The 18,253-nt window shown below is 43.0% G+C and overlaps 1 protein-coding gene across 1 annotated transcript in view; it reads right to left on the bottom strand.

Annotated features, from left to right (window-relative positions):
• LOC308105689 (receptor-type tyrosine-protein phosphatase delta-like) overlaps nt 1-18,253 on the bottom strand; it is a 135,555-nt gene that overhangs the window by 91,384 nt on the left and 25,918 nt on the right. Inside the window, exon 2 of the mRNA XM_080456580.1 lies at nt 6,600-6,750. Coding sequence (XP_080312706.1) covers nt 6,600-6,684 — 85 coding nt within the window. The 5' untranslated portion in view covers nt 6,685-6,750. The remainder of the gene's footprint in view (nt 1-6,599; nt 6,751-18,253) is intronic.

An 18,253-nucleotide genomic window follows, 5' to 3' on the forward strand; every position in this document is an offset into this window, starting at 1 on the left:
GGTCAGAGCTGGCTTCCCATAGAGATGAATAGGCTTTCTTGGTACTAGTCGCAGTGCATTACTCACAAATGGGTGCCTGCTTGGCTAAGTTAAGGCTAAGCTAACACTATCGAGGGCCTCTGCCATTCACAGATGAGTGCACCTGCTAAGCTAACGCTAAGCTAACTCTAGTCAGATCCCATTACTCACGGATGGGCACACAGCAATAATAGCTGCAGTGCTCTGGGCCAGTTGGGCACACTGAGATGCTTCAGCTGCAGAACAGACAGATTTCTTTCACATCAACATGGACTATATTACTCTGTTCTGCCAGCCTAATCTGTTTTCTCTCATGGGCTGACATTAATGGCTGAGGATAGAAACCATATAGAAGGTCTCAAGTGCTGCGAGGTCACTCACAACTAACTCTAGGAATATACAGTGGCGCCATTGTGTTCCGAGGCCATTGTTTGTCAACTACACACACACTACCGTATTACAAACAACACATTGGAGCTGTTGACGCTGTTGAAACAATAGGGAGGACAATCACCTATTTTTAGATACGTAAGTAATTGCAATTAGCACTTCTGGGCCATTTTTGTGACCTCCAATTGAGAGCTCCGAGTTCAAATCAGGACACATCATTGTTTGTCTGTTATACAGCTGAAAGGGAGTATTATTAAGGGGTCATTATCCAAACATTGCAGAGATTTGCTAAGAGATATTTTGACTACTGTTAACATCCTAATGAAAAGTACTAAAGTAGTGCCTCATTTGGTACTCTGTCCCGGACCATCGCTATTTTAACTCTACAAATGTAAATGTGTGGTTACATTTGTACACTCTCAGACTAACAAATGGATAAGTTAACACGGAGGATGTTACTGTCTACTACTGTTGACTATGAGTAAGGGTGTCAAACCAGAATGAGCCATCTTTACACTGTGTTGGGATCCAGTGTGTGCGTGTCAGCAAATACCAAACAGCCACATAAAAGTGACAGGATCTATTTAAAAAAAAATAACTCCGCTCAGATCAGTTTCACACCCTAACCTAATCCCCCCAGGGGATAACCTTTGAACCGCGTGAACCTGACCATTGAACCTGACCATTTCATCTTATTACAAGTGAATTGTGACCTCACCCCATCCATCAGCAACAAGGATGCATGGAGATCGTACCGAACCACATACTTAACGCACTAATCTCCTTTCTAATCTAAACACTGGTCATGGGCTTACATACAGTACATACATACATACACACACGCACACGCACACACACACACACACACACACACACACACACACACACACACAATACACATACAAATCTGCTATTTTTTTATGTGTTGTGAAAATGTGTGCAAATCTTTGAATATATCCATAAATGTTTAACTACATTTTTTGCTTCTGGGGGTCCCTGGAACAAAATATTTTGAGATGGGGGGGGGGGGGAACCGCGGTCAAATAGATATCATTTTGTCGGTCATTGACATGAAACAAGTCTGATAACCATATATTTTTTTTAAATTTGAGTTGAAAATGTTCACTTAAAAACATATACGTTCAAAGATTTGCACAAACTTTCACGATTTTGCAGAAGAAAATAGCAGCTCGTAGCTGCTCGTGGCTTGTAGATCTGCTATTTTTTAACAGCCCAAAAAGTATAGAATAATGATCATAGCTAAAAAATCGAAAATGACACAGTAGACCTACGTACAGTATATGCGTTCGTGGATTGAACGGATTAACCATAAAACAACCATTTATCTTGTGAGGAACAGGAAGACTGTCCCTGACAATATCTATTTCTCAAATTCTACTATTCTTGCGGGACCATTTGGCTCCTCACAAGCGTAGTCATAAAAGTACACACACAGTACACACACATTTATAAGAGCGTGCTGTCAGGGGATATAGGCTTCATGACATGCCAGTACATCACACATCTGTCCTCATATTGTTCAGTGTCTTTAGGAATGTCTTGTAAAATCTCTATCATTACGTTGGCGTGACATGCTGTCATCTTTGGGAAAGGAAATGGAGTATTTTCTGGTCCCTGGGAGATGGGGAAATTACTTTTCGATAGACAGACAGACAGATAAATGTTACCGCTTGCTTCATCCATGGTTTCACTTGTACACTGGCTGTGTTAACCCATTAAGACCTGGAACGCATGTGTAATTTTTTTTATTTGAACAAAAAAAAAAGATGTTATACTTTGGCTATTCAAAAATAGCATATATACAAGCTCATAGCGCGGCACCGAGTGCCGCGCTACGAGCTTGTAGATCTGCTATTTTTGAAAAATCGTGAAAATTTGTGCAAATCATTGAATATATATTCTCTTAAAGCGAACATTTGTAAGTCAAATCTTTGCTACTGGGGGGTCCCGCTGGAACAAATCTTTTGAGATGGGGGTCTGCGGCCAAATACATATAATTTTGGGGGTCCTTGACATGAAAAAGTTTGAGCACCACTGATATAGATCGTTTTTCAGAATACTGTTGGGATTTAGGAGACATTTGTAGAATCGGCTTCAGGTCTTAATGGGTTAACCCATTCAATCTGGGAAAGCATCTGTGTAATTTTAGATTTTAGCTATATACTGTGTATAGCAACATACGTTTTTTCAGAAAACTCTTAGGATTTATAACAGTAATTCTCAAAAATAGCACATATGCAAGCTCACAGCGCACCGCTTCGTGCGGCTCAGAGCCATATACGGAGAGTTGCGTCACCTCCGTTCACTTCATCGGGCCAGGTCTTCTACATATAGCCTTCTATTGGCGAATAAGTGATAAAGCCCTGAACGGGAAGTTTACGGAATGCACTGGAGTCTATGAGCGTTTGTCACTATTTCCAGTTTACATGAACCACGTGACCGGCGCTGTTTCAGCCCCCTCATTGACGTAACTCTGACGTAAAGTTCTGATGCGGAAAAATCTTGAAAGTGTTGAATGTTGAATACATTTTTAAATCTTCTCTTCTGGGGGTCCCTAGCACAAAACATTTCAGAACATTCCCAAATATGCATCATTTTGGGGGTTCTTGGCATGAAAAGGTTTGAGAACCACTTAGTAGAATCTGCCTCAGGTCTTAATGGGTTAAATAAGCACTACAGTATTTCAGTGTGTACCTGAGCATCTGGTGTTGGGTGCCTTGGGCTTTTGTTGTCAGTGTGGTATAGTGACCGGACCATTTTTCAGTTTGCTCTGACCGCAAGGAATGTCCCGCTGCCCACAATATGGCAGCATACTGACAGATCAGTCAATTATCGCATGCAAATTAATTCCATGTTGCCAATGTCGGAATGTGGAATCCTAAAATATAGGAAAAGATCTGTAACTGAGAAAAAGGATTTGATGCGTTTACAACTGCTATGCATGTCTTTTTTTGATAAATATGTGTTTTGGCTTCTCACTGGTGTCATGTTAGCTCATAATGGACAAGGCAGCAATTCCAGTGACAAAAAAAGGATGATTGGTGTTGCATGGCACGAGGCTTTTATACGTACGAGACACAAACGATGCCAGGGTGCCGGTGTTAAAAACGTGTAACGTTATCTATAGTCTCCCTAAGCAGAATCAGATTCCCTGCTTACCAAAGCATTATGTTGCAAATGCAGCGACGCCTTTACAAACACATGCCTCTGGAAAATGAGCCATTCTGTAGCACGCACGGAAGGAGTTGTGTTTCAACTGGAATACTTCTGCTTCGACACTATGCGGGGGAAAGGATAACAGCTTGTTGGCCGTAGGGCAACAGAGGGTCAGTTGAGAAACGCCTGGCATCGTATTGCTTCAGCTCACCCTGACAGACACACACAGAGATGCAGGCTCCGACACGGCACATCCCGGTGCTAATATACAGCATTGGCCTAGTTTGGCCGGGCATTATTATTCTTAATCCACGGGATAGATGTCACACACCGACACACACACACACACACACACACACACACACACACACACACACACACACACACACACACACACACACACACACACACACACACACACACACACACACACACACACACACACACACACACGTTCTTACACACAAGTACACACTCGTGCTTACACACACAAGTACATTACAATACAATGAGAGCGGATGAGAAAATTAGATACACAAATGTGTATTCTACAGAACTTTTCACTCACACGCATGCACACAAAATACTACAGCAATTCATGGAGATTGCGCATATGGTATAGGTCATGCAAAGTGTCCGACTCTGCACAAGGACTAGTGTTGCGTGACATTGTTTCTCATCTTTTCCCCCTCTCATATGGTGACCTCTGTTTCACACTAAATCATGTAGCGAAGCAGGATGATGCAAGGCTCAAAATGAAATAAAATAGACCGAAATAAACTCTCTCCAAATGTTTGGTTTTTTTTGTGTATTATTTAGTATTTCATGCTTGGATTTCAATATAATGCAATTATATTCCATTAGACATCAATACAGCCTGTCCACACACATAACAGGCACCAGGGATTTCAGTGTCCCAATTGCCTTCCATTTTTAATTCTCGACATTCAAATCCGGGGCGTCTGGTCTGTGTTGAAATTGAAAGAGGCATTACAAAATGAGAGAAAAGGGGAGAACAGAAAAGCCTTCTTCCCATCCTTCCCCCCCTCGAGCACTCTCTCCTTCCATTCTCAATGGATTACAGGGAATGTGTGGCTCCGTGAGGCAGCCAGAGGATGTGAGAAAAGAGCAATGGAAGAAGAAGTCGGCATGAATGGGATGAGGGGGTAGAAGAGGAAGAATAATATAGAGCGGGGGAAAATGAAGAATCCTTTCCTCCTCTCTGTCATCCCCCCCCCCCTTCCCTCTTATAGAGAGAGCGTCTGGGAGTGTCATCATTTTTGATGGATGGCAGGGGCCTTTTACAGGGCGACCCAGGTTCCTACCCACGGGACCCACGAGGGGGCTGAAAGGAAAACAAGAGTGGCTTCCTTTGTGTGCTTTTACTGTGCTCTTTGAGTCCGGGTGCTTTTAGAGCATACACGGGGTCTTAAGGGGTGATTTATACTTGGTTGCGCGCCGGTGTTGTGCACCGCAAATAGCCGATCTACAAGCTCAAAGCAGATCGCCTATTTGTGGTTCGCAAACAACCAAGCATAAATCTAGGCATTTGGTGTTTGTGAGTGCTCGCCTGTGCATGTACAGTAGGGCCTATTCTGTCCCATTCTGATCGTTTTTATGTGTTGAGCCTCACAGAGCGGGAGGACGTTCGTATGCCTCCAGTGAATTAGGGAGGCTGTCTGGGAAATCGTAAAGGTAGCCCGGTTCGACCCCTGGGTCCTGACTGAGCAAGACACTTAAACCCTAAGAGCTACTACTACCCCCCCCCGGTGCGCTCTTCAGCAGTCATCTCAGCAGCCATCAGCTGGATGAAGTTGTAAAAGCGATTTCCACCTTCCCCCCGGGGGAAGTTTCCACACAATACTCTCTTTCTATTTCACCTGGATTCTTTCAGTCTTTACATTTATAAAGGGCAAAATGCACTGGTGAATAGTAGGCCTATACTGGTGTTAGCACACAGTAGGGTGGGTTCTTATCTGTGACAGCGTGCAATCCCCCAAAAGCCAGGGTACATAACGATGCTGTCCGGTGGAAACCATTCCTTTCTTAGAATAACTGTATAATAAAGAAATAGATATTAGCCAACGCATCACGTCTGCAATACTCACAACTTTTGTGTGACACTCTTGTATGACGAAATAGGGCATTCATATCAAAAAGATAAAAAGTTTAAATATGGAGATACAAGGTTTCTGCCCGACAGCAACGATAAGCTCAAACCCTCGGACGACTGGCTGTGACTGTCTGGCGACTTCCTTCCTTCTTTTTTCTTTTACCCATATTCCTTCACTGATTCACCTTCTGTCTTTCTCTCCGGCCCCGCTCCTTTTTGCTGTCCTCCTCCTTTACTTTTTCTCACCCTGGTCCATTCCGTTTCATCACCCTGCTGCCTGGGGGACAAATCCTCCCTGCTAATCGTGATCATGACAGGGCCAACGGGGATCATCTGATCCCCCTCCCCCCATATGCTAGACAGACACTTGTCTCATGCACACACACACACACACACACACAGTAGGGAAATTATCTGATTTGCCATATGTGGTCGGTCTTTCCATGCCAAGTAATACTGGGATGGACAAAAACAGCTGGCCCTGTGTCAAACGAAATACACTCTGATGCGTTGGTTGGTGTGTGTGTGTGTGTGTGTGTGTGTGTGTGTGTGTGTGTGTGTGTGTGTGTGTGTGTGTGTGTGTGTGTGTGTGTGTGTGAGAGAGAGCTCCTTTTTCCGCGATCACGTACCTGATGTGTTGTGCTTTATGTCAAACATAAAGCACAGCACATATGGTACGTGATCACAGGAGCGCGTTCAAAACATGTGCGTGCATCAGTGTATCTGTCAGATTCTCTTTGTGCATGCATTTCATGTCTCTATGGTACTGTATGCATTGTGCAGGTGCATGGGTGCACTGTACTGCACGTGTGTGTGTGTGTGTGTGTGTGTGTGTGTGTGTGTGTGTGTGTGTGCGCGTGCGTGCGTGCGTGCGTGCGTGTGTGTGTGTGAGGACACTCACAGTCGGCGTCAGCGAGGAAGAGGAGACTGAGCAGGAGCAGGCCTGGACCGGTAGAGTGCATAATGGGATATGTGGACACCCGCATGCTGTGTCCGTCCGCCGTGAGCTCACTGCCTCACTGACCAATAGGAAGACAGAGACTGGCCCTCACCTGCAGAGAGAGAGAGAGAGAGAGAGAGAGAGAGAGAGAGAGAGAGAGGGTGTGAGTGCAGTTCACAAAGCATAATTAAATAAAAAATAATAATCAAGATCTAGGATTGTTAGAGAGACACTCACACACGTGTACACACACACAAAAACACACACACACACACACACACACACACACACACACACACACACACAGAGTGTGTTGTTGAGCTCCCTCTAGGCTCTTCCCTCTACTCCAGTGGGGCAGCTGGCTCCCCTGTTCTCGCCTCATTAGGACCATAGACGCATAGCCGGCGGGCGTGTGAGTGCGTGCGCGTGCGTGCGTGATGATCACAGGAGAGGCTGACAAACTTGAACTTCTAGCAAACGTTCCTGATGAAAACAACAGTGATGTTGTGTGATTCATCGTGATGCCAGCAGAGAGCCGCGGCTTCACCATTGGTCCCTGTTGTACCGGCTCAGAATGTGATAGTGCGTGTAGCACGCCATTTGTACTCCTCTAACGCGGCACGCCACAGAAACACATCATCCGTCAGACCGTGTGATTTCAGAGCTGCCAGTGTTGTGCTGAACGCAAGGAATAGCTTTAGAATGGAGGGAGGAAAGGGAGGGATAGACGGATGGATGGATGATGCAGGCAGAGGAGAGTGACCAGTGTTATATCCTTGCTATTTGGTATGTGATGTGCGATGAAAACAAACTATTAACTCCGAGAGTGTACAAATGTAACCAAAGTAGGTAAGTAAGTGTTTATTTTTCCCTGTTGAAAATGAAAACGCAAGGCACTCTTCTAAAACACTCATCCAAACTCCCAAATTGAATTTTTTTCATCATTTTTCAACTAGGGATGGGACGATAATCGTTATTATTGTTTATCGCGATAAGAAACGCTCATGATAATCGTATCTCGGAGATTTTGAGTTATCGTGAAATTGTCCTCCATCATACACTAGGAAGAATTTGCCTTTGTTGAGCTGCAAATTCAGTGCAACTTCCAAAAATAGCAGATCTACAAGCTCACAACGCGTTGTGAACTTAGAGATCGGCTATTTTTGGTGAATGTTCCCCCCACAATAGGGATGCTGGGGGTTCAAGTGGTTAACAAAAGTGGCATTTTAAGTTTTAAGTTTAACTTTTGATTATCGCGATAATATCGTTAATCGCAAAAAAAAAATCCACAATAATCGTGACATGTAATTTTCATATCGTCCCATCCCTATTTTCAACATCTTTCAACTCTCTGCAACCAGATAAAAATGCCAGATGTGCAGTGCAGCACATGCTGGCCTTTCCAGCATAGCGGGGTGCTCCATTGAAATCAATTCAAAACTTTCAGCTAAAAAGGCCTTGGTGGACATGGCCCCCAAGGGTCCATTTGGTTACATTTGTACACTCTCTGAGTGACAAATTAGCACTGAGGCTTTTACAGTGTAACTATGTTTTCTGCCCCTCCCACACACCTGGATTTATTTATATTTTCTTTCAAGACCAAATTGGTTCCCAGTTCCCCCATAATATACTTCACCTCACCTGTCCCCCCCCCCCTCCTCTCTCTCTCTTTCCCTGTGTCCTGCTCCATCCCATTTCACCCGATCCCCCCGTCTCTCTATCATCATCTTTGTGCCATCTGCGGGGTCTGGTGTGACTGTCTGGCTGTATCACAGAGCTCATAGCTCTGATGATCACATGGTTGAGACTGCCCAGCACTTGACAGTGAATGAGAGAGAGAGAGAGAGAGAGAGAGAGAGAGAGAGAGAGAGAGAGAGAGAGAGAGAGAGAGACGTACTGTAGTCTTGGATGCTTGTACATACTGTACAGTAGATGCATGTGTTCTTGAGTGTTCTAAGCTGGACAGAGTCAGTAGCAGCAGCAGCACCGTTAAAGCCTGATTTAAGGCGGTTACACACCGGCGAACATGCGAATATACGCAAAATTCGGACTCGTTCCGAATAATTAAAATACGCTTTTTCGCTTTTTCGCTCCATGTAAGCTTGCATTGACTTTATAAGGTTTTTTAAAAAAACGTATTATTCGCATGAAAAAATCGCCCCGGTGTGTAAGGACCTTTATACTTGCACGCTGGTGTTGCCTGCAGTAAATAGCAGATCTACAAGCTCACAACGAGTCATGAATGTGACGCGGTGTGAGCTGGTAGATCCGCTATTTATTGAGCATGACACCGGCACGCAACTAAGTATAAATCAGGCATAAAGGTCCTTACACACCGGCGAATATGCGAATATACGCAAAATTCTGACTCGTTCCGAATAATTAAAAGACGCTTTTTCGCTTCGCGAAACTGATGTGGACGCTTGCATTGACTTTATAAGGTTTTAAAAAAAAACGTATTTATTCGCATGAAGAATTCGCCCCGGTGTGTAAGGACCTTAAGTCTTAAGGCCAATTTATACTTTGTTAAACAGTCGCCCAATGAAAATGACTGATTTGTTATTTTCATCGAACGACATTCCACAAGGTAGAAGTTTGGCATTAAATCCCTCTGTCCCTGAACAAGCCATGTAAAGTCAGCTTGGACCCAGCACAGATGCAACCATCTGATTTAAAAAGAAAAAACAGTGAGTGTGTGTGTGTGTTGGGGGGGGGGGGGGTTGCGGAGTGGGGGTGGAAAGTGGTACCCTAAGCTCTTAGCTTCCCTACAGCCAAGGCAGCAAACAACTAAACCCACATTGGATTTTCCACTTGGTTTGGTCTGAAACAATTGCTTTGGGATAACCCAGATCTCTCCCAGCACACACTATGCAATTTAGACTCTAGCCGGTATATACACAGAGACATTGGTTTTCATTGGTTTAAAATGTTGTGATTTTGATATCGCAATGCAATTTTCCATGTGGGCTCCCCCCCCCCCCCCCACCCCCCACCCACTGTACTTGAAACAAGACCAAAGGCAATTTAATTCCATGGTCAGTCAATAAAGTTCTATTCTGTTCTATTCTATTTCCAGTGGTGGAAAGTAACCAAGTACATTTACTCAAGCAGTGTACAATTTCAAGGTACTGTAACTTTTACTTGAGTATTTCCATTTCTTGATACTTTAGACTTCTACTACTACCCTATCTATCTATCTCAGAGGCAAATGTTTTACTTTGAACTCCCTTTTGTTTATTCGACAGCTTTAGTTACTAGTTATTTAGTAGATTTAGATTTGTAACAACTAATCGAAGTTTTAACCCATTAAGACCTGGAACGCATCTGTGTCACTTTTTCATTTGAGCTAAAAAGCATTATTTTACACTTCAAAAATAGCAGATCTACAAGCGAGTGCCGTGCAACGAGCTTGTAGATCTGCTATTTTTTTTAAATCGTGAAAATGTGTGCACATTTTTTAATCTATATATTATTTTAAAGCAAACATTAACTAATCATTTTGGGGGTCCTTGACATGAAAAAGTTTGAAAACCACTGATATAGAAACAAGTTTTTCAGAAAACCGTTTAGGATTTAGAAGACATTTTGCAGAATCGGAACCTCAGGCCAATACATTTGCATGAAAATAGCAGATCTACATGCTTACAATGTGTCGCAATGCGACAGGCCGTGACCTTGTAGAATTGCTATTTTCGAAAAGCCCAAGTATAAAATAGGGCTGTTTAATGATCAATGACTATTATGCAATAACATGATATACGTACATATGATTCAGAAATGGGCATTCTGCCTAATGATTACTTTGGATTTATTGTACTTTTGTTCTTTGACTCAAGATTTTGAATACAGGACTTTTACTATTTTGTATTTTTACACAGTGATATTGCTACTTTTACTTAAGTCCAAAATTTGACTACTTCTTCCACCACTGCCAGCATTCACAGGACAGTACTGAGAAAAATACATACTGAGAGATAATCAGAAAGACTTCCCTTTAGATAAAGTATAATTGAGCGTGAATATTTATCTAAACCATAATAATAATAATAATAAATTGTAGATGCACGAGGCAGCTTGCATATGAAGCCAGAATTCTGTTTCGGTGTGTGCGTGTGCCTGTGTGTGTGTGCCTCTGTGTGTGTGTGTGTGTGTGTGTGTGTGTGTGTGTGTGTGTGTGTGTGTGTGTGTGTGTGTGCCTGTGTGTGTGTGTGTGTGCGTGTGTGTGTGCGCGCGCGCAGTGTGCACTGTACTTGTGTGTGTCCACTAATCACTCATGACGGACTCTGTGTCACTGGAAAAGCCTGCATTATTTAGTATCTCACTTCACAGCATGTCACGTTAATTAAAGAGCTAAGATAACAGGAAAGAGAAAGAGCATGAAGGAGAGAGAGAGAGAGAGAGAGAGAGAGAGAGAGAGAGAGAGAGAGAGAGAGAGAGAGAGAGAGAGAGAGAGACGGGGAATGAGGTGTGTTTGTGTGTGTGTGTGTGTGTGTGTGTGTGTGTGTGTGTGTGTGTGTGTGTGTGTGTGTGTGGGGGTGTGTGTGTGTGTGTGTGTGTGTGTGTGTGTGTGTGTGTGTGTGTGTGTGTGTGTGTGTGTGTGTGTGTGTGTGTGTGTGTGTGTGTTTGTCTCGTGGTGGGAAGTAGAAAAATGAATTAAGAAAAAAAAAGAAGAGAAAGGTACAAGAAAAAAAGGGAAAAGTGGTAACATGACACACACACACGCAGCGCGCACACGCACACACGCACACACACACACACACACACACACACACACACACACACACACACACACACAGCGTTGTCCCAGATACGCACAGACGCAGGGCAGGCACCAGATTGTAATCGTGGTGGCTGTCGTGGCTTGTATTACTGAGAGCTCCCATGTCTGGCTGTGCTTGTACTGCAGAGGACCACCGGCAGCCTCTGAGGACCACTCCCTCACATAACAACCTATCAGTCCATCCTAGGGCTGCAACTAGACATTATTTGCTTAGCCATTATTCTATTGATAGCTTTTTTTGATTACTCGAGTCTCGAATAATCTTGATTATCATTATATTGACAAATAAAAAAGTTTAAAACGTATTAGATTTTAACCCATTCAATCCGAGAATGCATCTCTGTCATTTTAGATTTCTTTGGCAATTCAAAAATAGCAGATCTGCTAATTTTGAAAAATCGTGAAAATGTGTGAAAATCTTTGAATATATATTTTTTAAAGCGAACATTTGTAAAATATGTTGTTCCAGGGACTCCCCAGAAGCAAAGATTTGAGTTACAAATGTTCGCTTAAAAAATATACATTCAAAGATTTGCACAAATGTTCAAGATTGTTCAAAAATAGTAGATCTACAAGCTCATAGCGCTCTGTGCCACGCTATGAGCTTGTATACCCGGTATTTTTGAATAGCCAAAGTATAAAATAATGTTTATAGCTCAAATCTAAAATGACACAGATGCGTTCCCGGATTAAATGGGTTAATAATCAACTAAATAGTTTAGTCTGATTAACCACTTAAGCCCTATTTTAGCGTCTTGACTTTCTTGAGTCTAGCGTCTATTTTAGCGTCTTGACTTAAACACTTTTGCTCCTTGGGGAGCATAGATCATTCATGAACTTAATTCCTCCAGCTGGTTCGGTGTTGGGCCATCTTCTCTGCTTCCTTCCGAGCAGAGAATCCTATTTATACTTTGTCATAAACCGGTGTCCCCCAAAATAGCAATCTACAAAAATAGCCATTCTACAAGCTCACGTTTAGATTGTGACACATTGTGAGCGTGTAGATCTGCAATTGTAGCTATTTTCGAAACATTTGGAATATTTTTTTTACAAATAAAAACAAAAGTTTCAATTTCCTCCCAAAATTCAGTTATTTTATTTTAATCCATAATTAATTCTGATAATTGATTATTTTGATTAACCCATTAAGACCGGGAAAGCATCTGTCATTTTGGCTATTCAAAAATGTCAGATATAAAAGCTCATAGTGCGGCATTGAGTGCTGCGCTATGAGCTTGTAGATCTGCTATTTTTGAAAAATCATGAACAGTTGTGCAAATCTTTGAATATATATATTTTTAAAGCGAACATTTGTAACTCAAATCTTTGATTCTGGGGGTCCCTGGAACTAAATATTTTGAGATGGGGGTCCGCGGCCAAACACATATAATTTTGGGTGGTCCTTGACATGAAAAGGTTTGAGAACCACTGATATTATAGCAACATAAGTGTTTCAGAAAACTGTTTGTTTAGAAGACATTTCCTGCAGTGCCCAGTCAGTCAGCTTCTTCTGACAACTAACGCTCATGGTCTGACTGACACCACTGACAGAATGATGACAGCGTAACCTTTCTAAAAGGTGGAGGGATGAAGATGATGATGAAGGGAATGGGATGAGCCCGATCGATGCCCCATTTTAGAGTCCGATGCCAATCCCAACTTTAGAGAGTCCTAGACCACCGAAATTACCAATGTTTTGACCGATATTTTGTTAAAAAATTCAAAATTGTCAATTTGAAAAACTTGAAAAGAGATTTTGATTTTAGAACATTTAACTTAAACATAACCAAAAGAAATAAAAACGAATACACAAATCACTTTTGGATATATATATACATTTAATTTGAAATATATGTAATTCAATCTAATTAAATCAGGGATCTCCATATATGGGCATAAAAGGGACACAGATCACATGTCTAGTTTTATTAAATTATCAATTATTGATCTTTTTTTTTCATTAACTGTTGCACCCATACCCTAGACTATGACGGTGCTCAGAAAGTTCCATGGCAATCCAGTCAGTAGTTTTCAAAATACACCGATTCATCCACTGGATGAATCGGATCAACCAATCCACAGAACCATCCCTACAGCCCAGCCTCTAGAGGGGCTAAAATTATGCATTTAAACTGAACAAACTGAAACAAAAGAGAAAAATTGTTACTCTGCAAACTGTACTTAAATCTCTTAAAAGAAAAAGACCTTGTCCAATGTGTTAGCTTTGCAAAGAAACTACAGCAACTCCTATTTGACAGGAAGAAGAAACAGAATAACTCCAAAGCGGAAGACCTTGACTGACATTTCAATACCGTCTTCTTCCCTGACGGAGGGTAAATCATCACACACAACACAACCATGGAGTCTGCAAGTACAGAAGAGAAGAAAGGTGTGTCTGGACCTTTGGAGATAGGAGGAACTAAGGAGAGTCAAAGAGAGCGGAGGGAGAGAGGTGGGCTAGGCATGAAGGAGAGGTGAAAGACTGAGGGAAGAGAGAGAGGAGGAGGAGGGAGGGGGAGAGAGAGAGAGAGACGGAGACAGACAGAGAGAGGAAGAGAGAGAGAGAGAGAGAGAGAGAGAGAGAAGGTGTGTGTCTTATTGATTTCTTGTTTCAGGCTTGGCATCCTGAGTTCTTGGCAGAGCGGCTCAAACGTCTCTCCGGTTATTTCCTCCTAAAGCACATCATGTACAGTAAGAAGCCACAGAGGATCTCTGTGTCTCCTGCAGCAACTGGTGTGGAGAAATCTCCCACTTTATCCCCGAGTCATTTCTTCATGGGGTCATTTGGTAATCCCCTCAACACACACACACACACACACCCCCACACACACACACGCGCGCGCGCGCACATATTTACGATCACTCGTCTTCTGACTCTTTCTTCAAAGTATTTCCTTCTATGATGTGACAACACAATCACTACAGTCATAGATGTATTTCCCTAAAGGAAATTGAGTCATCCTACTCTATATCATATGTATGTATTAATGATGAATGCCTTCAAGGATCAACATTCCCCCATAAAACATGTTAGTTTTTTAGCATGTTTCTGATTAGCATACACACACACACACACACACACACACACACACACACACACACACACACACACACACACACACACACACACACACACACACACACACACACACACACACACACACACACACACACACACACACACACACATCAAACGTATGCCCCCTTTGCATATATCACACCACAACAGAACCTCCTATAACACGATTTGTTTGCTGCATGTGATTTCCATACATGACACAGTATGCTGCACGTCCCAATTGTCACATCCTTGCTGTGACAACAGGTGTTTTATGTCTACACGTGTGTGTGTGTGTGTGTGTGTGTGTGTGTGTGTGTGTGTGTGTGTGTACTGTAACTGTACATGTTCCACTTTCTGCAGTTGCTCATAAGCTGATCAGTTGCTCTCGTTTCAAGCGTCAGAGCCACCCCCAAATGTCAAACAATTCAACAAGCAGAGACGCAGAAATACACCCTCTTGAAACAAAAAGAAGAGAAAAGAAAACAGAACCACGAGGAGAGAACAATGGCTATCCTGTTCTCGCCCTTTCATTAGTGTTGCTATGATGCATCTCTAATGTGACATTTCTCCTTGTGTGATCCGAAGGGCCAAATGGAATAAGTTAATTAGTGTGTCTAATTGCGTTTGGTGGCTGAGCTCGGGGAATAACAAATCAAATTAAGACACTGTGAATGTTCCCCTCTGTGGCACACGGTTTGCCTTAAGCCATGCTTTTTAGGGATCTGTCTTTTCCACACTCTGCCACTACGGTGTGTTTCCCAAGATCCTTTGCAGCGGTGCTAGCATACTCTTCCCTTTGTACTGTCTCTACACCGTCTCTCTCACCTTGTCACCCACCCACATATTCTCTTGTTCCTTTTCATATTTGAATCTCTCCCATCTCTCTTTCAATTCTCTTTACATTGTCTTTCTTTTGTCACACTCCTGTTTACTAACCGAACACTGATATTTCATGTTGCTCCCGTTTCTCTGTCTCTCTCTCTCTCTCACTCTTAGCATCCAACCTTCTTTCCATACCAATATATCGGTTTGGCCGATATATCAGCCATTATTTGACCTCTGACAAAGGGCATCGGCAGTTACACAGCCAGTGTGTCCCGATTTCTAACCACTTTCAATCTGGTGTCCCTGTTTTGGCCATGTCAATAGAGGGGAACATCTTTGTGAGCTTCTAGATCAGCTGTATTTGAACATGTTTGAATGGGGTTAAAGTTGTTCAATAAAATTAAGTTAATGTGCATTTTATATCTACTTGTTTGCTTGTTCATTGAAACATTTAAATGATAACTTTGCACAGAAGTTTAATATACTTCAACTTTAATTAAACTAAACTTAGTGTTCATGTGGTTAAGCTACAAAAAAGACAAGTCCCAAACCACAAAGTCATTGCATTGTTTTCTAGATGGAAAGAAGACCTTGATAATGGCAGTGTAACCTATAATGTAAATCCACCTACATTGAAAATGACTATGGATGGGAATTTATACTGTATATCATAGTAAATGTTGCCATTGTTGGCGTAGCAAACACTTCAATGACAATTCATTTTCCGTGTATTCCTGCAGCTTCCTTCTCCTGTCCTCGGAGAAGAGCACAACACATTCCTGTCAGTACTTCAGACTAGGACCGGGCAATTAACCGAAAATATATCGAAACCAACAACCGACAGATGGACAGACAATCAGACCCTCTTAGACAGCTAGCCTCCTGCAGAGCCCTGCAGTAAAAAAAAGAAGAAGAAAACCCCAAAACCAAACCATTAGACAGCATTTAGAGTGCAGACACTCTCAGGGTCTATATTCCCTGATTGCCAATCACACAAAGCCCCCTTTAGCCAAAGATCAAATCCAACCCCTCCCTGTGTGCTTGCCTGCCTTCCATCATTCATTTGTCTGTCTGGTCTTTTCCAGACTGACATTTCCTGGCGAGCCAGAGTAAATGACACGCTTAAAAAAAGCGCTCCACCTCTGAACCGCGACTTCACTCTTTAACACATAAAAGCGGCCAGAATTTCATCGACATTCACTGAGTGGGCGGTTGTCATTTCACAAATCCTGCTAATCAAGTGTCCCGAACCGGAGAGTCGGTGTAGTCGGGCTGCAAACTGTATACACACAAGCGGAGCTAAACGGAGCGCTGAAGGTGGCCAATCGAAGGGTTAAGCCAGCTGTGACTAACAGGCCCACGCTGGGCCTCTATTGGGCCATCTCTGGCAGCCATCCGCGCGAGAGAGAGAGAGAGAGAGAGAGAGAGAGAGAGAGAGAGAGAGAGCGAGAGAGAGAGAGAGAGAGAGAGAGGGACTGAGAGAGGGACTAAGAGGTGGGGTTGGGGGAGAAGTTGAGTGGATTAGCAGGAGGTGAAGGATGACAACATGTAATTACCTATTTACCCAGCCTTTAGTGGGAACCCTCGATGAAGGCTAATTGAGCGGTGCATTAGTGAGCGGGCTGTAATGCTGTAGCAGCAGTGGAGGCGCAGAGGGAGGGATGGACGGATGGGAGGCATGAGGAGAAGGAGTAAGAGAGGGAGAGAGAGGGAGGTGACGCAAGGAGACGGCTACTGAAAGGGAACAGTCATGGGAGGAGGAGAAACAAGTAAACAGAAGTGTGAGAAGAATGTGGAAGGAGAGGAAGAGGTAATGAGGTCAATAATGATGGTTGGCATTTCTATGAGGCTGTCCACAGAAAGCTGCCAGTGCCTTTCTGTCATGCATTTCTATGGTAAAGAGTCAAGACGCGCTAGGAGCGTGCCTCTTCCAGGCACTGTGCATCACATTTCAGCACTCTCAGTGTCCACCGCTTTGTGGAGCGTCTTCCCCTCTTTGAGAGGAGCGCCCATAGAGTTATAATATATCTGAGAAAAGACGCCCCCGCCCCCACCTATTCATTTCAATGAAGTTGCTCACCGTGCGCATGATATTTGGTGCCCTATTTGGTGCCCAAATGCAGTAGATTCGAGCATCAGGCACAGCATTTTAAATGCGGCAGTCTTGCAATACCAGATTTGACCACCAGGACACGGCAGCTTCAGTTAGCCAAGCGGCGCTCCCTGGGGGCGCTGCCTGGGGAAGATCATCAACATGAGAGGTTGAGGTGTCTGACAACTCGGTCGTTCACAACCTGACTTGGCTTGTGACAAGCGTTACCAGAAAAAGCATTCTTATCATACTTTATCGTCGAGGTTTATCGCTGTTTCGGCTAAGCTATTTGTGCTAATAACGCAGATTACATGACGTTTGAGCACAGCAACGGTTGCCAGGTTTGTATGTCACGTCATCAGTGTCAATAAAGGCTCTGTGCACTTTACTAAGGGTGCTTAGTAAAAGTGCTCTAGACTTTATATATGCACAGTGCTCTACCGTACCAAAAAAAAACGTTCATTACATTCAACCATTCACAAACACATTCACCTTTTCTTCTGTATTTTTTGGCCTATATTTGTTTAGGCTCAAGTGGTTACGTCGTATTTTACTGTAAATGGAAGTACAAAGCATTATGATGTCTTGGATGGGTAATGTAAACATTTACTATGTATGACATGACCTTTCTCTTTGGATGCTTGAACTGTTGGATATTTGTTTATACGCTTGAAAATTCAATACAAATATTGACCACAAACAATGGTGGAGGCAACCATGCAAGGTACCAACCTGCTCATGGGGAGCAGTGAGGGGTCCTGCTAAGACTCTTGCTCAAAGACACGCCGACACAAAGCCAGGAGGAGCCGGAGGTCAAACCGGGAACCTTCCGATTTGTCAAAATAGTGGTTCTCAAA

Source organism: Gymnoscopelus braueri, assembly GCF_963280865.1.
Source record: "Gymnoscopelus braueri genome assembly, chromosome: 2".
NCBI classification, from domain to species: domain Eukaryota; kingdom Metazoa; phylum Chordata; class Actinopteri; order Myctophiformes; family Myctophidae; genus Gymnoscopelus; species Gymnoscopelus braueri.